General features: G+C 38.3%; 1 protein-coding gene across 1 annotated transcript in view; it reads right to left on the reverse strand.

Moving 5' to 3' along the window:
• The window catches only part of CFAP54 (cilia and flagella associated protein 54), a 302,389-nt gene that overhangs the window by 158,788 nt on the left and 121,851 nt on the right, over window positions 1-21,750 (reverse strand). The window contains exons 36-39 of the mRNA XM_063115642.1: window positions 19,620-19,847; window positions 12,249-12,472; window positions 12,007-12,142; window positions 8,391-8,496 (exon numbers count right to left, since the gene is read on the reverse strand). Coding sequence (XP_062971712.1) covers window positions 8,391-8,496; window positions 12,007-12,142; window positions 12,249-12,472; window positions 19,620-19,847 — 694 coding nt within the window. The remainder of the gene's footprint in view (window positions 1-8,390; window positions 8,497-12,006; window positions 12,143-12,248; window positions 12,473-19,619; window positions 19,848-21,750) is intronic.

The raw sequence follows: 21,750 nt of genomic DNA on the forward strand, positions 1-21,750 counted from the left end.
CAACTGAGTTTCTAATCTTCCCCCCCAAAAAACCTGTTCCTCCCACAGTCTTTCCCCATCTCTTTAAAGGATGGTTCCGTTTTTCCAGTTGTTCAGATCAAAAGCTATAATCAACTTTGACTCCTCTTCTTCTCTTATGTCCCAGATTAAATCCACAGCCAATCCTGTAAGCCCTTCTTCAGAAAATATCCAGGATCCACTATGTCTCATCAGCTCCATTCTCTGCTAACACTTTCACAATGTTCCAAGACCTCGTCAACTCCTGAATTATAGCAATTGCCCTCCTTTATAAATAGTCTCCCTGTTTCCACCCTAGCCACTCCCACTATGTGCTCTCAACACAGAAGCCAGAAGACTCCTTTCAGAATGTAAGTCATCTCATGTCACTCCTGTGTCCAAAACTCTCCATCGGCTCCCCCAGTCACCTAGAGCAAACACTAAATCCATAGAGAGACCAGTAAGGCAACCAATAGGGCCCTACATGAATGGGCTCCCCATGACTGCTCTGCCCCTCCTCTTAATCCTTCCCACACCAGGTGTGCTTCCACCTAACGGTCTTGGCACCAGTGATTCACTTTGGCCTAGAACATTCTTCCTTCAGATATCCTCTGTGTTCCTCAGCTCCTTGAGGTTATTGCTTAACTGTGAACTTCTCAGTAAGGCCTTCCTTGAACATCCTACTTAAAATTGTAGCAACCCTCTTCCTGACTTCTCTTTTCTCTGCATCACTCATTCTCTTCTGATTCACCATGTGTTTTACTTGGTTATCAGCTGTCTCCCTCCACTAGAATGAAAATTCTTTGAGGGCAATTGTCCGTTTTGTCCTCTGCTATATCCACAGCACCTATAACAGTACCTGCTATAGGGTATGTGCTCAATAAATATTTGTTAAATAAATGAATGGCTAAAAGTTTTCAAAGCTAATTGGCTGGGATAAATTTTATTAATAATCACTTCTACAGGTTAATCTCAATCTTCACAGCACCTTAAAAACTGTAAGGGGTAGATGTCATTCACATTTTACAAAGGAGAAAAAGTGAAGTTGAGGGACACTCACTTGTTTTCAGCCTTAGAAAAGTTAAGAGGAAGAACCAAGTTCAAATCTAGTGCCCTTCTCAGATAATTCACCAAAGGGCAACAATCTTAGATCACAGTCAATGCCCCACATTTGAGGACTGCTCATTTGGGCACAGAGATGCTTTGAGAATAGGACAGGAATGAGCCTGAGAAAAGATAATGAGGGGAGAATTCTGGGGTCCTTGTGAGCCCAGGGAGAAGTGAAGTCCTGACAGAATGAGTGACACAGGGTTACATTCTGTGGCCACAGAGACAACATCTTTCAATATGCTCTAGTGTTAGGAATCCTGGAGTCTCCAGTCAAACCAGCATCATGGCCACATTGACGGAAGTACTTGTTCCCCCTGCAACTTCAGTCTTGCCACAATTCTCTGTCACACATTTAAGAGAATCAAATACTTAGGCCAAATAGCTATTATTAACTCTCAGGTAGCTCCTGCTCTTCCACCTCACCAAGTTCACTCTCCTGTCCACTCCATACTATCTCCCAACCCTTGCTCCCTCAACCCCTTTCTCCTCTAAGCCGTGCACAGTCCCGCATGATCCCAGACAAGGTATGCCTCCTACCTCACACCGCTACCCTTACACACGACACCCTGAAGACTGGAGATTTCTACACTGGTTTTCTAATTTTCTTGCAAGGATTCATGAGCTTGGCTTTTATCTTTTTTCTCCTTAGAGAGTGAGACCAGGGAAAGAAGTTAAGCAAGTGTCTTTACCAGTTCAGGCTGCTATAATAAATTACCATAAACTGAGTGGCTTATAAACTACAGGAAGTTATTTCTCACAGATTTGGAGGCTGGAAGTCTGAGATCAGGGTGCCAGCATGGTAGGGTTCTGGTGAGGGCTCTCTTCCAAACTGCAGATGGACACCTTCTCATTGTGTCCTCCCTCCCATGGCAGAGAGCGAGTGAGAGAGCTCTCTGGGGTCTCCTTTATAATGGCACTAACCCCATTCATAAGGGCTCCACCCTCATGATCTAAATTGTCTCACAAAGGCCCCAACTCCTGATACTGTCATTTTGGGAGTTAGGATTTCAACATATGTATTTTGGTGGGCCGTGAACATTCATCCCATAACAACAAGCAAAGGAAAAGGAGGAAGACTGGAAGTCCCCAAATATTAATAATATGAAACAGTTACTTTCTTCGGGCCTTAGTTTTGTTTTTTTTTTTTTTTCATGACCAGCACTCAGCCAGTGAGTGCACCAGTCAGTCCTATATAGGATCTGAACACGCGGCGGGAGCGTCGCCGCGCTGCCAGCGCAGCACTCTACCAAGTGCGCCACGGGCTCGGCCCCGGGCCTTAGTTTTAAACATCTGTTAAAACTGAGATGATAATATTTACCTCAGAGTGTTATTGTTTTACCCTGTGTGTGAAGTGCCTGGCATAGTGCCTGTCATGGGCTAAGCATCAACAGATAAAAGCTCACATAGTGCCTGCTAGTCATATATTTTTTTAAATATATACTGAGCACTCACTACTCGGTGCCATGCCAGGCACCGAGGAGATACAAGTGGTCAAAACAAACATAGTCCCCACTCTCACAAAGCTTACATTCTAAAACAAAATCTGAAAAATTGTATTTATAATAAAAATAAAGTCTGAAGAAAATCATCCTGCTACTTTTTATCAAACATCTGCTGATAAATAATTCCTCTTTGTGTTTTCCTAAACTATATTTCACATTTTTCCCCTTTTCCTCAAGCCCTAGCATACCTTTTTCCTTGTCATAATTAGGGTTGTGTGGGTGTTGTGGTGGCAGACGACAAGAGACAAATGACGCAAAGCAATGAGGAAATACCATTAGCTTCAGAGGCCTTGTCCTGGCAGCTCTGTCTCAAGGGGGTCCTTCTCTGAAAACTTCCACAGATAATTCAAGAAGCTACTACAAAGGCACTAATAGTCTCAACAGTTTGAAATACGTAAGGAGGAGGAAGGTGGGGGAGGAAGGAAAAAAGAAAAACATTACTGTGTCTTTCATGGTACCAATGTAGAAATGGAAGCTGAAATGCTAATGACTCCTGAGAGTTGGGTCCATCAAGGAAGGATCCCAGGACGTGACTTGAAACTTGGGCTGCTTTCTATACACTTGGTCACAGCCATCTAAAAGCCCAGAGGCACTAATAAAACACACCTGCCAAAGGGTTGAAATGTCCAATACACCAGAGGACTGAATAACCCTATCAGAGAACGTAAACACCAATAAGGTCAAAACTCAAGAAAGAGATCCCAGATAGAATACAAAAACAGCTACAATAAAAGGCATTTCCATAGAGTTATCTCCCCTGTGGAGCCTATCAAGCAGGAAAGTTGCTCATCCATACAAGAGTAATCTATAAAGTGAGGGTATTCTCAGTTCTCCAAATCCTACAGAGACTATACCAAACTACATATGCATTATTAAATAGTTGAAGGAAGAATAGGACGCTATTAAATAATGAGAACACCAAATGTTCTTAGGCACTGGAGCATTACAATATCTGTCCTGAGAAATTAAATGTATCAAGCATTGCACCAAATGCTGTTAGGCCAAAAGAAAACCTATGATGTTCTGAAACAGCAATCTGGTGTGGAACCATCATGAGTATACTCAACTTTTAAAAAGAATTGCAAACGTATCATGGTGACTTACATAAGCCCCAACATGTTCATAAACACGTTAATGATCAGAGTTCAGGAAAAACAAACAAAAAAATCGGCATCTTCAGATTTCCCAAATAAACCCAAAAGCATAGGCCAAAAGATGCTCCCAGTCACAGAGGTCCTGGAAACTTGCAAAGAGCTATAAGTTGAATGCCAAGTTTCTAATGATAACAGTTCAATCTAAAACCTATAATTAGTATTCAGGATCATCTAAAAATTACCATAGTATCACAATAAGTCAGAATAAAGTGTCTGCTCCTCATGACCACTAAAATATAGCAAATTCTGCCTTGAGTGCTGTAAGTTTAGCAATGGAGAACAGGCTCAGTGGAGCACTCAGGGGTTGAGCAATTAGACAGACCAGGGTTTGAACTGCAGTCCCACTACTTACTAGTAATGTTGAATTTTGTCATAATGAGCATAATAATCTCTCCCTCCTAAGATTGTAAAAATTAAAGAAGCTTAATATAGTTCTGGTTCAATAAATTATTACTGCCATTATAATATTTTTAAAATTTTATCTATTCAAATATTACTGCTCTAGTCATTGCTCAAACTGGCTGTACTTCTACCCGCGTTGAGAATGCACCAAAAAGACCCCTATAGCCCAACTGCACCTGCCTTCCCTTGTGTCCCACCACTGCCATCTTGCCTTTCCAAATGTAACTTCAACAAGAGGCAAGCAAAGCACTTCTCTGACATTGCATCCATCATCGGTGAACATCTACTGATACATAGGTCACAATTTTGCTAGGTATGTTCTTCTATCCTTTTGATGCTAGTCATCATTTTGATACCAACCATTTTTGACACATTTTCTTACATTTGTAGCAACTCTTTTTAGAACAGAAGGGATAATATAAATCACACCTGAGTTATGGATCCTAAAACAGGGGTCTCGCAAGATTTCACAGACAAGATCAAGAAAAGGAGAACACACCCAGAAAGAGTCATACACTTTGAGGGAAACTTCTCACACATGATTGACAAGAAGGTGACCCTCCCATTGTTTACTGAATAGGAGGGGACAATCTGATTAATGACTGACAGTAAAACGTGCAAATTCATGGTCACCCACCTCACTCAACTGGTCCTTCTGTATCACTCTACAGCTCTTCTCCCTTGCCTTCTTCTATTTCCCCTCATGGGCAGTCCACTCTTTCACATTCCTCCCGAAATCTCATACCCTATCAATCTTGGCTGCAATTCTCAACCCCCGCCCCAACTTCATTCAGAAAATCTCCATTATCCAATGAAAACGCCTTCAACTTCTACCCTTTCCACCTACAAACTTTCCTGCAGTGGGGCCTATTCTCTCCATCCTTTCTGCCCCAGCAGAAGAGGTATCTCACCCTCCTGGCCAAAGCTAATCCTCCTATATCCCAATCTCTGCTTTTTTTCTCCCAAGGTCCTTGCTGTATCAAATATATTTCTCTCCTGTCTCTAAGCTCTACCTCTCTACTAGCTCTTTGCATTTAATATATAAATATGCTCCTTTTCTTCTGTTAAAAAGACACACAAACAAAACAAAGTCCTCCTGAGCACCCTGAGCTTTATGTTTCCTTCAACCTTCTGCCCTCCCTCTATCTCATCACTGCTAAGCTTCCTGGAAGGCAATTCTCTGTTCAGTGACTACAAGTACAACTCACCAGAACTATACCCACCACCCAAAATACTCTCACTCCCCTCTCCATTATTTCTAAGGTCACAAAGTCATTCATTTGGCAAATAGATATTGAGTTCCTACTATGCATCAGACACTGATGAAGACATTTGGATACCAATGAACAAAACAATAATCCCTGCCCTCAGAGAGCTTACATTTAACCAGTGGAAACAGACTAGTAATCAATAAATACAGCGAAAAAAACAAATTATGCATTGTGATAGATAGTGAGAAGTGTTTCGGAAAAAAGAAAACATATAGCAGAGTAAAGGGAATTGGGAAGAAGCAGGCAGGGTGCAGTTTTAAATAGAATGGTCAGGGTGAGCCTCATTGAAAGGATATGTCCACAACGACTTAGGGGAGGGTGGGGGGTAATTAGTCAGACATCTGAATGGGGGAAGAACATTCCAGGAAGGGGAAACAGCTAGAGCAAAGCCCTAAGGTGGGGACGTCACAGTAAAAAAGCCAGTGAAAATAACCACCCATGCTGCCAAATACGATGGACAGTCTGTCCTCATCTTATGTGACCTCTCTGCAGCTGCTGACCACTCCCTCTTTCTTAAAACTCTCTCTCACCTTGGCCTTGTGTACACCACTCTCATCTGTTTTTCTTCCCACCCGTCAGGCCATATCCCAATCTCTTTCAGATACTGCTCTTCCTCTCTCTGCTCCCATGGCAGTCATCAGGGCTCTTCTGGCATATTCTGTGCCTCTTTATCCTGAGTACACAGTAGGGTCTCACCTCCCTACCCCTTTTGAAGTGAGGTGTGGCATGTAACTTTGGCCAATGAAATGTCAGCAGACATGACATGAGTGACTTTAAAGTAGTAGTTTTAAGAGCCAGTGCATGATTTACTCCATCTTTTTTTCCATCCTGAAAAATGGAGACAATGACAAACCTACCTCACTGGGTAGTTGTAAGCTAATTCACAGGGCATTTGCAAAAGTGCCTGATGTGCAATGCATAATTGCAATTCTTTTATTGGGGTTGCTATAATAAGTAAATAAGATTATCCACATAAAGCCCTTAGCATAAAGCATATGGTATATGCACATGTTGTCTGGCAAAGGCTGTGCTGGCAAGCATTCGCTATGCACCTTTGTATAGCTCCCCTAAAGGGTAACACTGGAGTTCTGTTTCCTGACTTGGAAACAATCGTGGAAGCTGTGTCAACATGGAGATGCCACCACGAGGAGCAGCAACCAGCTACTCAACCTTACTGAACACAGTAGCATGAGCAGGAAATAGACTTTCCCTCATGTTAAGGCAACGAGACCTGGGGGTTGTTTGTTACTGCTGCATAGCCCTAGCCCATTTTGACTGACACAACTTACTAAATGTTCGTGTTATCCTGGAGGCCATCCTCAGGTCTACACTCCACATAACTCTCTCTGGGTGACCTCATCCAAGCCCTGACTTCAATCACCACCATTATATTGATGACTAATATACAGATCTCCAACCCAGTTCTCTCCTGAGTGCTTTATTAATATATCCAAACATATATTGTATAGCTCTACTAGGTTACCATCCAGGCAAACTCAGTAATTCCAAGGTAACTTTTTCCTCTAACCTGCCGCTCCCTTGGGCTGTCCTTTTCAGGGGAAGCCGCCATCCTTCATCTAGCCACCCAAGCCAGAAACCAAGGCAATGTGAACTCCTCCCTTCCTCGTCCAACATCTACTCAGTACAGACCGCAGTCCTGTGGACCTCCTCCGCCCTCACCCTCTATTCTCATTGCCCAAGTCCAGGCCTTCATCCTGTCTACTTTAATACATAAGTTAGGAGTAGACACTCTCCTGCTTCCCCTCGGTCTCTTTTCAATGGATTTCCCATGATGCTGCCGAAAGTTCTTTCAAGAATGCAAATAGGATCATTACACTTTTCTTTTTTAAATTCTTTTAACTAGCTCCCCTCACCTCTTCAGATCAAATGGGACCTCTATATCCTGCCCTCTAAGAAACTTTATGACCTATTTTGTGCCAACCTTTCTAACTTCAGATTTTGCCTTTTCCTTTTACATCAGCCCTCACTGAATTACTTGCAGTCTCTCGAAAGCAGCGGTACTAATAATATACAGGTCTTATCACTCTATACTATAATCTCTGTTTATAATCACCCTGTACTATTGATCTGCTTCAATGAACTTTAAACTCCTGGAAAACAAATCTTTAGTCTCATTCATCTTTGTATTCTCAGTACCTAGTACAGCACTTAATACGTAGTAGATACTCAATAAATGTTTGCTGGCTGACTGACTGGCTGGCTGACTCAAATTAATGAAGGAAAGATTACATATATACACACACATACTTGTATACATAAAATCAATATGTAAATCAGTAAAAGAATTCTAACCTTTCAAGGGGAATACTTACATTTCTTTACTATATTAGAAACAGAGACACACAAAAAGTGCAATTCAGAGCAGGCATTATTTCCATTTTCATCTTATTCTATTGCCTCATTCCTACAAATTGCACTGCCAAAACCATTCCAAAAGGGCTTATCAGCTAAAAGCAAAGAGATCATGATGTTCCAAATCTTCTATGCTCTAGTTGAAAGACCTGCAATTTAACCCTGGTGAAGCCAATAGAACACTGTACATTGATGATGAAAATGAAAGTTATTATGAGAGGCAAGACAGAACAAAGAAAATAGCAAAAAGTCAAATAAAAAGAGCTCCCAAGTGAGATAAAAGCAGGGGAAAATGTGCAAAACAGCCTTTTCCCATCTTTACTTTTTCCCATCAATTTCGCTTTTCCTCTTCTTTCCCTTCTTTAACTTACTGATGAAATTTTTTTTAAAAAATGTGTTTTAATCCCCCTTAAGTGATAATTATAGCAATATAAGATGGTAAATGGATTATTGTTATCATCAAATGGATTATTTTCAGTCAAATAAACCTGCAAAAGAGATTTGGAAGATTTCATATGCAGAACACAATGGCAAACATTGATTTAAAGGAACTAGAGCTTCATACCAAAATTGGTTCTGACCTGAATAGATAAGCATTTTTAGGAAATCTGCGCAGTCTTCTGCATCAACTTCATTGGTTGAAGAACTAATCTTAAGCTGTTTCCCAATGAAATTTCGACAGGTTATCTTAAAAAAGAAAGATGAAAACAAATATTACTTAGGTATTTATAGTTACAGATCAGCTTACTTGAATGTTTATCTCATTTTTCATCTGAAAAAATAAAGAGATACAAAACAATGCTACAAATAAAGGCTGGCAGAATAGCATTTAATCATGAGAACTTTCGGTAAAAAAAAGTGGCTACATAATGTTTTATATTTCTCTTGTACAACCCAACTGGAAGAGCATTAAGCAAATTACATAGAGCAAGTAGATTATGATTTTCTGATATTCTATACATTCACTAGTCTAAATATATTTTTCATTATGTAAGTTGAAACAAATTTAAAGTACAGGCAGATTTTTCCACCCGACTCATATAACGCAATTTTACTTCCCTGGGGAAGTTTTTCAGAACTAACACCTTCTGTAGTATTTTGACAATTTATTTTCTAACAGATATTTAAGTCCTAAAATCATAAAATATCAGAAAACAGAGGAAATTCTTTTAAAGGGTCCAAGACCCTCTTCTCTCCATTTCTTCACTTATATCCCTTGAACTAACTTATTGCTCAAAATACAGCCCTCCCGGAACCTCAGTCTGATGTAGATGCTTCTTCCCTGTTGTCTCTTGTGGGCACTTTTATAACGAGATATAAACACAGTCTAATAAAATGCAAATTCCTTCCCAGAGCTTAATAAGGCCCTACTTGACCTAGTCTTTCCTACTTCTCCAGCTTCATTAAACAAATCTTTATTGAACACCTGTTATGTGCCAAACATTTTTCCAAACTGAAGAGATAATATAACAGAGAACAAAATAAACAAAAATTCCTATTCTTATGAAACTTACTCTAGCGGCATAAGAGAGATAATAAACAAAATAAGTTAGTATATTACATAGTATACTAAAGCATTATAAATACTATAGCAAGAAATAGGGCAAAAAGTCACAATCTTAAATGAGATAGTGACAGAAGGCAGCACAGAGAATGTAACATTTAGCAAAGATTGGAAAAAGGCGAGGGAATCTATGTGGATATTTGGGGGAGGAGCATTCCAAGCAGGGGTGAAAGCAACACAAAGATGCTGAGGCAGGAATATCTTAAAGAACAGTGCAGTTAAAACCTGCAGGGGAGTAACAGAATATGAGTTATTAGAGATAATGGGGGATGAATTAAGTAGGGTAAGTTATATTAAGGCCATGAAAAAGATGTTCACTTTGCTCTGAATCAGATGGGAAGCCACTGTAGGGTTTTAAGCAGAGGTGTGATATAGTCTGACTTAGGTTTTTAAAGGGTCATTTTATCTGCTGCATTGAGAACAGATGATAGGCTGGAGATAGGCATGCAGGGTTATTTGGAAATCGTTGCATTTATCCAAGCAAATATAACAATAGGTTGTATCACAGAAGGATTGATAGAGGTAGTGGGAAGAGGTCAGATTCTGATTATATTTTGGAGGTAGAGGATTTGGTAACCAATTTGAAGTGGCGTATGAGAGCCAGAGAGGAGTCAGGGATGTCTCCAAGGTGGCCAGCCTGAGCAGCTAGAAGGATTGGGTTGTCATCAACTGAGGCAGACTTGATGGAATAGTTGTGTTTCGGATGTGCTAAATTTAAGAAGTATATTAAATGTCTAGGAGATGATGTTGATTAGACAGTGTGATGGTTTTTTATGGATCAACTTGCTTAGGAGTTAACTATAAGGAGGAAAGGAAAGGGAAGTGTGTGTGTGCATCCATTTTGCAGCACACACACTCTCCATCCCAGTTATTCAATCAAACACCAACCTAGGTGCTGCTCTGAAGGGATTTTGCAGCTACTAATCAAAGTCCCCAATAAACTGACCTTAAGGTAAGGAGATTATCCTTGGTGGGCCTGACCTAATCAAGTGAGTTCTCAACATGCCAGCACTCTCCAGCACTCCAAACACCAAATAGCAGCCAGGTCTACAATTGTTCTCTCCTCACTGCATCTTCCCTCACTGACTGTCTGTGGTTCACAGCTTCTCTCCATGCCTGTGGGGTTCCCTCTTGCTCATGATCCTGATTACTTACCCCCTGGATTTTGGACTTGTTTAGACAGCCCCCACGATCATGTAAGCCAGTTCCTTGTAATAAATCCTCAGATGCATAGGTAGGCAGGTAGACAGATAGATAAGATAGATCGATCTTACTAGTTCTGCTTCTCTGGTTGAACTCTGACTAATAAGGCAGTAAGGTATCTACCAGCACAAAATTCAGGAGGAAAGTCTAGAGGGCTGATGTAATTTCAACAGTCGTCATCATAAAGATGATACTTAGAGCCACAGACTAACTCACTCAAGGACAGTATGTGGATAGAGAAGACAGGAGGTCCAAGAACAGAGTCTTGGGGCACACTAATGTTAAAACATTGGGGAGAAGAGGAAAAAGCATCAAAAAAGACTCAAAAGGAGCAGCCCCCTCTTTACCCTGACCCCCATCTGCTACACTCCAGACATGCTGGCCTTTTTTCTGTCTCACTCAGGGCTTTGGCCTTTATTCTTCTCTTGGGCTGGAATGCTTTCTCCAGATTATTGTGTGGCTGTCCCCATCTCATCAAATGTCACCATCTCCAAGAGGTCTTCTTGATCACCTCTTTCCACCTCCCACCCCAGCCTATCTCTATCCCACCAACCTATTTCATTTTCTGCAGAGAACTTATGATGATCATAAATCTTTCTGTTTATCTATTTACATGTTTATTACCTGGCCCTGTCTCCACCCCTCTGAAATTAAACTCCATGAAGCAGAAACTCAGACTGTATGCTCACCACATAGAATATGCAGGAGGCTAGGCAGACACTAGACCATCAGGAACCCTGGTGAGAGGAAGAAAGTGGAGTCCCCGCTGAATGGGTGCAACATCAAAGCCCACAGACTGTGTGGAGAGCAGGGACTGGACTTCAGCCCCACGTATGCCAGGGGCCTTTGGGCAGGACACAGACTGTACAACAGTATGCAATGGCTCTGATTAGGCAGTGGATATATATTTGTTAAATTAGTAAATAAGAGGATTTACTTATCTTTTTTCTCCACCTCATTCAGGTTGGACCATAACTGTCATGGGCCCTAGACACTTTTGCTTTAGTGGGCCTTTTTCTCCATAAAAAAAAATTACTTATATTTTATGGTTGTGTTGATATAAATACAAAAATATTAATAGTAAAAATTAAAACATTCTTTGACCTAAACGTTCCTTTTTTCTTCTTATTTTAAGAGAAATTATTTAGTGGACCTCTAAAAGTATCGTAGGCTCTAGACACTGTCCCCATTGTACCTAATGGATAAATCAGCTCTGATCTGAATAAGCTTCTTGTGGACACGGACTTAATTTTCTGTTTACCCTGTATTTGGAAAATACTGGCACATAGCAGGCTCTCAATGATGTTTGTTGATTTGAATGATAAATGCCTACATGAAAAATCACAATATTTATCTGATTCCTAAATCTTTGAATTTTATATGTGTACCAACGGGAAATCTCTACTTTGGAATAATAGAGCTGAACTCACCTTCTCTCCATATTCAGCCTCATACCTCACACAAGGTTGTTGAGCAATGTCTGGGCCCTTGTACTTGTGTATTCTCAGAAGAAGCTGGCGCTGTGCATACACCAGGAGTGGTGTCACTTGTTCTGTATACCTCTCACTAGACGAGTACATCAAAGAATATATTAAAAAGTAAACATTAGTTAAAAAACTTTTTTTTTCCAATGAAGTCTATTACTTTTAATTGCCCTTAAGGCAGTACTTACTGTGAAATCGTATTGAACTGAATGGCAAGCGATACTAGTGTTTCCCATTTTTCCACCTGATATAAAACTTCCAGAGATTTTAATACAAAGTCATGGATCCATTTTAAGTCAACCACATTTACATCATCTAAAGGATGCTCAAAAGTAAGGCTGGAACCACCATTATCATTTTTAATATTCCCATAACAGCTTGGAACACTGAACTCTCCTTTGTCTTCAATAGACTGCAAATAGCACATTAAAAAAATTTTTTTGTGGAATTTCAGATTTTACTACATGTTTTTTTCTAAAATCTGAATGTGATAAAAATGTAACATGGAAAAGAACTTAATAAAAATAAAAATTAAAAAGTATTTTTATTATGCAAATTAAAGCTTGATCATGTGAGGCAGTGCTATCCAATAGAACTCTCCTGTGATAATAGAAATGTGTTACATTTGTGCTGTTTGATAAAGTTCAATATAGCCACTAGACACACGTAGCTACTGAGCTTTTGAAATGTGATTAGTGCAACTCAATTTTTAGTTTTATTTAATTTCAATTAATTCAAGCTTAAATTTAAGTAGCCACATATGGCTAATTGTGTTAGTCCACTTTTGTTGCTTATAACAAAATACATGGAACTGGGTGATTTACAAAAAAAAAAAAAAAAAACATTTACTGCTTACAGTTTCTGAGGCTGGGAAGTCCATTGTTCATCTGGTGGTGGCGACAGTGACCCGGGAGTCTCACATTGCAAGATGGTGGAAGCAGAGAGAGCAGAGAGAGAGAAAGACAGACTCTCTTCTTTTAAAGCCCTGACCACCATTTTTAATCCACTCACTACTGCATGGTCCTACAATCCAATCACCCCTTGAGGGCTCCACCTTTCAATTAGCATAACAGGATTTCCCACCCTCTTAACAGTTACAGTGGGGGCTAAGTTTCTAATACATAAAACTTGGGAGACAATTCAAGTCTCAGTGAGTTTTGAGGGGACATAATTCAATCCACTACATTAATGTTTACTATATTAGACAGTACAGACTGAGGTCTACACTTGTTGGTATACAGTGACTATTCATTTACGTAAGGATATTAAACCAATAAGGTAAAATCTTTGGGAAAAAAACAGGTTTTAGTATATACAAATAATGAATTTCCCTAATACATTGGTTGCATTCATAATATATCCAATTCCTTGATGCAAGGGGGTCAGACCTATGGAAAAGGAAATCTAGAAGACCTCTTTTTGCCTAAATTAAACAGTTATTCTATAACTAGTGTGTTAATTTTCCATGGATCCCTGGTGCATTTGTGTATACCTCTGGAAATTCTTGGGGTAAAGCAAAGCCTCTTAGATCCATCTGAAGACCAGGCTATCACCCAAAACAGTTGAGTAATTCAAGTCCAGTCCTTCCTATCCCAGTAATATCATTAAGGGTAACCAAAGCATAAGGGAGGGAAGGTATCAACAAAATTAGAAGATACATATCTCCTCTAACAAGATTCACAGGCCTTGAAGTTAGAAGTCATTTGGCTGTGAAGTGCAATATGCATACCTTAAGTCAGGCTGTGTAGGTGTAAATAACAGTGGTGGCACTTGTTACACATGTGAATTTGCCTCCTTAGCATGGTGCCTGGCCAGTGGGACATGCTCAGATGTATATGTTGGTATACAGGACATGCTCAGTCAAGGAAGTTTATATTTTATTGATGTTATGAGTTTAATCCCTATAATCCACTGAGTCTTCAGTAAGATTTCCAGCAGCACAGGTCTGCATAAGGGGCTATCTCCATTTCCTTGACCTCAGGTTTCCATGTGGAGGCACTCCTGGCCTCCACTCACTCCTCTTGATGAGTGTGGGAGAGATCAAATCTATCCCACTCAACCATTCCTGGGTGATTGCTCTGTCTTAGCCTGCCTGCCTGCAGAATCACATGGATAAGTTTTCTGACCCAGGCTCTACCCTTGAAGAAGAGAGGTATCTGCTATCAATTAATCATACCTACGCCTATGTAGTAAGTTTCTTTCTGGGATGAAGGAAAAGGAAGCCCCTCTGGTTACTACATCTCACAATATAGCACTCATCAACAACTAAGCTGACTTTAATTCCAACTGTCTTAGTCAGCACCATCTCTCAATTGATCCCAACCCAAGAGAGAGGGCAAAATAGAGTATTACCTATTGATCTCTGAATTTGGGTAATATTACCTGACAAATTTGAGAAATAAATAGGACTGGCATTTGGGGATCAAAATAGCAAATGAGGATTAAGGTTTCTGGAATGGTCAGGGCCTTTAAGTTTTGAAGATTGAGGTTTCTGGCATAGTCAGGGCCTTTAAGTTTTAGTAGGGATCATGTGTAATTCTTTTAAACTTTTTATTAAAGAAAACTTCTAACATTTACAAAGGTGGAAAAAAATAATATAATGAGGTCCCATGTACCCACCACCAGCTTCAATAATTATCAACTCCTACAATACACCCACTTCCCTCATTATTTTGAATTACATCCCAGAAATTACATTAATCAGTCAATATTTTGGGAGTATCTCTAAAAAGATAAGAATTAGTTTTACAAAAACATAACCACAATCCTGTAATCCTACCTAAAAAAAATTTGCAAAAGATTCCTTAATATTATTATTGAATAATTACACTGAACAGTGTTCACATTTCCCCTATTGTCTTATAAATTTACTTTTTAAGAGTATGTTAGTTTGAAATGGGATCAAAATAAGATCCAAACACTGCAATTGCTTTTTAAACAAGTCATTTTTAAACTACAAGTTCCATCTCCTCTTTTTTTTGAAGAAGCCAGATTATTTGTCTTGTAGAGTTTCCATAGTCTGGATTTTACTGTTTGCATTCCCATGATTTCATTTAAAATGTTCCTCTGCCCACTATATTTTCTGTAAATTGTTGGTTAGATCTAAATGCTTTAGCTGATTCCAGTTTATTTTTTTCTGGCAAGTATATTCCATAGATGGTGTTCATCTTCCAATACACTCATCAAGAATTGCAAAATACTGATATTCTAATTCCAATACCCTTTCTTCATTTATTACCTGAATAGTCCTAAAAAGAAAAATTTCCCTTCATCAGGGTTCACTTCCCCATACCGACCAGCCACCAAAAAAAAAAAAAGAAAGAAAAAGAAACTGTTTGATTGCCTTCAGGTATAGTTCATACAGGTAAAGTAATCAATCTTTTTTTTTTCCCAAGGAGCCCTGTTTCCTCTCTAGGTCTAGGAGTTGCCATTTATTTCTGAACCCTTTGAATTGCTTTGGCTACTTTGTAAAGAAAAAAAAATCACATGTATGGATCTAGTTTTAGATTCTCTATTTGTTCCATTGAAATATTTCTCTCTTGATGTCAATATCACACTCTCCTAATTAGTGTAGCTTTAATAAGCCTTGATATTAGGTAGTAAGTCCTCCAGATTTGTTATTTTTAAAGATATTTTTGGCCACCTACTTTTTTTCTTTTGCATTTGTTTATAAATTTTAGAATAAACTGTCCATTAATAACAACAACAACAAAAAAGACCTATTGAGATTTTCTTTGGGATTTCCCTGAATCAGTAGATCAAGTTGGGAATAATTGATATCTCAATATTAAGTCTTCCAGTTCATAAACATGACACATGTCATTATTTATTTAGTTCTTTAATTTTTTTCCATAATGTTTTCTAGTTTTCAGTTTAGAAAACTTGTGTAAGTTTCATTAGATATATTCCTAGATATTTGATATTTTGGATGATATTTTAAATAGCATTGTTTTTAAATTTCCATTTCCTAATTGTTTTCTGCTAGTATATAGAAACACAATTTATTTTTGTATATTGACCTCATGTCCTGCTACTTCATTAGTTCTAAAAGTTGCCTTGGAGAGTCCTGGTGAGTAAGAATTCTCTATGTAAAAAGTCATGTTGTCCAAAAAATGAAAACAGTTTTGTTTCTGCCTTTTAATTCTGTGTGCCTTTTGTTTCTTTATCTTGCCTTATTGTACTGGCCAGGATCTCTGGCATGATGTGTATAAGAGTGATATGAGCAGAAATCCTTGCTTTCTTCCCAGTCTTAGGGGGAAGCTCACAATAATTCATCATTAATTACGATGTTATCTGTAGACGCTCTTTATCAGGTTGAGAAAGTTTTCTTCCATTCCTAGCTTGCTGAAAAGTTTTTAACAATAATGGATGCTGAAATTTGTGAATGCTTTTGCTGCATCTATTTCAATAGTCACATAATTTATATCCTTTATCCTGTTAATATGATGAATTACATTGATTGATTTTTCAAATGTTAACCTTACATTTATGGGATAAACCCTACTTGATCATCATTAGCACACTTGTACATTTGTAAGTATCATATCATCATTTGTATATTTCATATATTGCTGGGATTGATTTGCTAGCATCTCATTAAGGAGTTTTGTGTCTATGTTCATAAGAGATATTGGATATACATTTCTTATTGATATCTCTGTCAAGGTTAACCTGGCTCCATTTCTCAAAAAATTTGGTGTAGGATTTATTACTTCTTCTGTGTGTTAGCTAGAACTCCCCAGGGAAATGTTCTGGGTCTGGAGTTTTCTTTATGTGAAGGTTTCTGATTATAAATTTAATTTCATTAATATATTTAGGGTAATTCATATTTTCTATTTCTTCTTGTGTCAGATTTATTAAGTTGTGCTTTCCAATAAATGAGTTCATTTCATCTAAGATATCAAATTCATTAGTAAAATTAGACCATAATATTCCTTCACTTTTTAAAATATCTATAGGATCTGTAGTTATACCCCTCTTTCATTATAGTAATTTGTGCTTTTCTCATTTTTGTTCATCTGTATTTTTAGGAGTATAACAGTTTCAATGATCTCTTCAAAAGATTAATTTTTTACTCTATTAATGTTCTCTGTTTTTTTTCTTTACTTTTAGTTAATTTCTACTCTTATCATTTCCTTCACTTCTGTATATTATTTCCTTCCTTGTTTTTATTTACTTTGGTTTTAATTTGATCTTCTTTTTGTAGCTCCTATAGGTGGACACTTAGATAATTGATGTTACATCTTCCTTCTTTTCTATTAACCATTTAAAGCTATAAATTTCCTTCTATGCGCTGCCTTATTTGTATAACACAAATTTTGATTATGTCGTCCCCAGCTGTAAATATTGTCTAATTTTTCTTGTGTTTTCTTCTTTAACCCATGGCTTAAAGAATTGTGCTGTTTAACTTCCAGATATTTGGAGCTTTTTCTTTCTATATTGTGTTAATCTGTTTGTAATTTAATTCTGTAGTGATCAAAAAACATATTCTTTAAGATTTCAGTCTTTTCAATTTATTGGCTTATTATGTTTGACTCTGCATATCTTGGTGAACATACCATGTGCATTTGCGCTCTGTTTCCATCCCACTTGGATGTACTGCACTTCAATTCTGGTAGTAACTACCCAGAGTTAGCATCAGGCTCCACAGACTCTATCCTCCACAAGGCTTCCCTCATTTCAGATGCCAGCCACAAGTTTCAGGGTGACCTGCCCTTCTAACTGACCAGCTATAAATTCAGGTATTCCCATAACTCCTTCAGGTTTGATAATTCACTAGGCTGACTCACAGAATTCACTGAAAACACTATACTTCTGATTACAGTTTTATTATAAAGGGCACAACTCAGGAACAGCCAAATGAAGGGCACATAGGACAAGGTCTAGGAGAGTCCTGGACACAGAGCTTCCATGCTCTCTCCCTGAGGAATCAGGGCATGTCAGCCTTTTAACACATCAATGTGTTCATCAACCAGGAAGCTCTGGGTGCCCAGAGTGCATTTTGAATTTCTGTCATTAGCAGTATACACATTTATGATTGATATATCATCCTGATAAATTGAGCCTCTTGTTATTATTAAGTACCCTTCTTTATCTTTAATAATACTCCTTGATTTTGAAGACTATTTTATCTAATATTAATATAGTCTCGCCAACTTTTCTGTTTATACTGTTTTCATGGTATGTGTCTTTCCATATTTTTATTTTCGATCTATCTGCTTCTTTACATTCAAAGTGTTTCTCTTGTAGACAGGTATACATGTCTTTCTTTTTTATCCAATCTCTGCCTTTTAATTTGGGTGTTTAGCCCACTTATATTTATATAGTTATTGATATGATTGAGTTAGGTTCAATGCTTACTATATGTTCTCTATTTGTTCCATTTTTTGTTGCTGTTCCCTGCTCCTTTTCTCCTGTCTTCTTTTGAGTTAATTGGCTGTTACTCAGTCTTCTCTTTTACATCATTGGCTCTTTAGCTATATTGCTTTTTCTGGTAGATATTCTAGGGATTGGTAAATGCATCCTTAACTTATCATATTCCACTTAGAGTTAATATTGTACCACTTTATATAAAGTATAAAAAACTTACATTAGTTTAATTTTATTTATCCTCTCTGTCTTCTGTGCTATTGTTGTCATATATTTTCCTCTAGAAATTGACCTCAGGCCTCAATGTGTTTACATGTTTACTAATTTTCAGTGTGTTTAGGCTATTTTACGTTTGATTGTTTCCATTTTATTACCATGCTCTAAAACACAGTGTGGCAAATTTTAAATGGATGAAAATTCCAGCAGACCTGGAGTAATAGGACAGGAACAGAAAAGCAGCAAAATAAAGATCAACAGACAAGCTATGGGATCTCTTTTGGGATCCATTTCTCCATCTGTCAGAAAGACTGTCATGGGGATTAAATGTATTAAGGTTAGTTTATGTAGGAACTGGAGCTCAGTAAATGTTACCTTCTGATGGAGTTTGGATGTATTTTCCTCCCAGAACTCATGGAAATCTGATCCCCAATGTGGCAGTGTTGGAAACTGATTGAGTCATGGGGGTGGATCCATCATGAACAGATTAATGTTCTCCCTAGGTAGGGGGATTAATGAGTGAGATCTCACTCTATTAGTTCCCATGAGAGCTGGTTGTTTAAAACACCCTGGCACCGCCCCCACTCTCTCTCTTGCTTCCTCTTGCCATGTGATCTGCTTGTACCCACCGGGTGCCTGCTGCTTTCTGCCATGAGTAGAAGCAGCCTGAGGCCCATGCCAGATGCAGCTGTCCCAGAATCATAAGCCAAATAAACCTCTGTTCTTTATAAATTATCCAGTCTCAGGTATTTCTGACATAGCAACACAAAACAGACTAATATACCTTCCCTTCCTTTTAACAAAATAAATTTTCAGGCTAAGATGTTTTTCAGTAATAACAATGCAAGTTATGTATTGTGAGCAAAATAATGAGAAGCAAATGAAATACATCAATTTCTACTTATCCCAAGCTGCACAGTACAAGGATATTCTTAAAGTAAATACAATAAAAATAGTTATTAAAATGTCCTTACCTTAATAGAATTGGTATTTTGTAGTTGTATTAACATGTCAATAAGTAATTCTGCTCCCAAATAGAATGGTAAAACAGAGGTACAAAGGAAACCATCCTGACTAATAGGAAATGTTTTATAAAGATCCAGTGCCTGTTTAAGAAGTATTTGTAGCTCCTGAGTAAAGTTCCAGAAGGCCCGACAGCAGTTCTGAAGCAGAGTCCAGTAGCCACCACGATGAGCAAGAACCTAAGACAAACACAACATTCAAAAGACCCCAAAGTTCCAAAAGTTACAGATTTCTGAGCAACTTTCTCTTTGTGAAAATTCTATATTTCAATAATAAAAATAACTAACGCCATTTGTTATAAGCCACTTATATGTGCCATACACTGTGTTAAGACCTTTAGATGTATCATCTCATTTAATTCTAAGAATAACTCCTACAAAGTAAGTGTGCACTAGTACTCTGCTCAATTTACAGATGAGGACATGGACTTACCTTGCCCAAGGACAGAAATCTACTAAGTGGTCAGGTAGGATTTGCACACCAGTGGTCTGACTCCAAAAATCCCATTGTTTCTAGGGATTTTTGGAGTCAGACCACTGGTATGCAAATTCTGTGGCTACTGCAGTGAGCAAGTAAAACTGGGTCTGCCTTATGCTGTTTAAAATTGTTAGAGGAGACTGACACTAGAAAAGTAGATAAAAATATAATTTCAGGGAATAAAAAGGTTTGCAAAATAAAATAAAGCAGAAATGGGTCAAATACTGACAGGGCATGAGAGGACACGTTCTTTTAGACAGGGTGGTAAGGAAAGAATTCCTCCCTGAGGAGGTGACATTTGAGCAGAGACCTGAATGTTGAGTCAAACAAGTCAGCTGAAGGTGGTCGTGGGGGTGTTGGATGGGGGAGAGCATTTTAGGCTCAGGGAACAGCAAGTGCAAAGGATGGTGGGTGAACCTGTTGGCTGAGGAGGCAACAAGCTTAGTGCTTTCAAGGCCACAGAGGCAGAATGAGCTGAACCAGAACAAGAGCAAGAGGAGCTGAGTTCTGTGAGGTAAGCAGGACACCCTCTTCAAGGGCTCTGACACTGGTGGGAAAGATAGGACTCAATGCTGATGGTCAAGGGAGATGATTTGGGTTTACTTTACATTTTGTAAAATCATTCTGTCTATTCCATGGAGAATATGGGAAACTAACTGTTCCTTTTTTGTCTGGAAGGAATGGATTTCTCTTCCCCTCCTGAGAGATTTGAAGTACATGTCTTCCTGCCATTAAAAAACAGAAACATCTCTTTGTACTCAATGATTCCAATTCTGAGTTTAATGATCTGTCACATGATATTTAAAAAGAAAGAGAGAGAAAAGCATTTCAGAGAAGACACATATAGGACAAACCCACCACCAATACCATCTGGAACAAGACAAGGATGCCCACTCTCATCACTCCTATTTAATGTGGTATTGGAAGTGCCAGCCAGAGCAATCAGGCAAGAAAAAGAAATGAAGGGCATCCAAATCAGAAAAAGATGAAGTCAAACTGTCCCTGTTTGCAGATGGCGTGATTGTATATATTAAAAAACCTAAAGACTGAACCAAAAAATTCTTATAACTAATAAATGATTTCAGTAAAGTTTCAGGACACAAAATCAACACCCCAAAATCGTAGCATTTTTATTCTCCAATAACAAACTAGCAGAAAAAGAAATCAAGAAAGTAAACCCATTTACAATTACAAAAAATAAAACACTTAGTAATCAATTTAACCAAGGAGGCAAAAGATCTCTACAAAGAGAACCATGAATCACTATAGAAAGAAATTAAAGAAGACAAAAAGGTGGAAACACATTCCATGCTCTTGGATTGGAAAAATCAACATTGTGAAAATGTCCATACTACCCAAAGCGATCTACAGATTCAATGCAATCCCTATCAAAATACCAATGACATTCTTGACAGAAATAGAAAAACAATCTTAACGTTCATATGGAACAACAAAAGACCCAAAATAGCCAAAGCAATCCTGAGCAAGAAAAATAAAGCTGGAGGCATTACACTACCTGACTTCAAATTATACTACACAGCTATAGCAACCAAAACAGCATGGTCCTGGCATTAAAATAGACACTTGGACCAATGGAGCAGAGCA

The sequence above is a fragment of the Cynocephalus volans genome, chromosome 12 (genome assembly GCF_027409185.1).
Source record: "Cynocephalus volans isolate mCynVol1 chromosome 12, mCynVol1.pri, whole genome shotgun sequence".
NCBI classification, from domain to species: domain Eukaryota; kingdom Metazoa; phylum Chordata; class Mammalia; order Dermoptera; family Cynocephalidae; genus Cynocephalus; species Cynocephalus volans.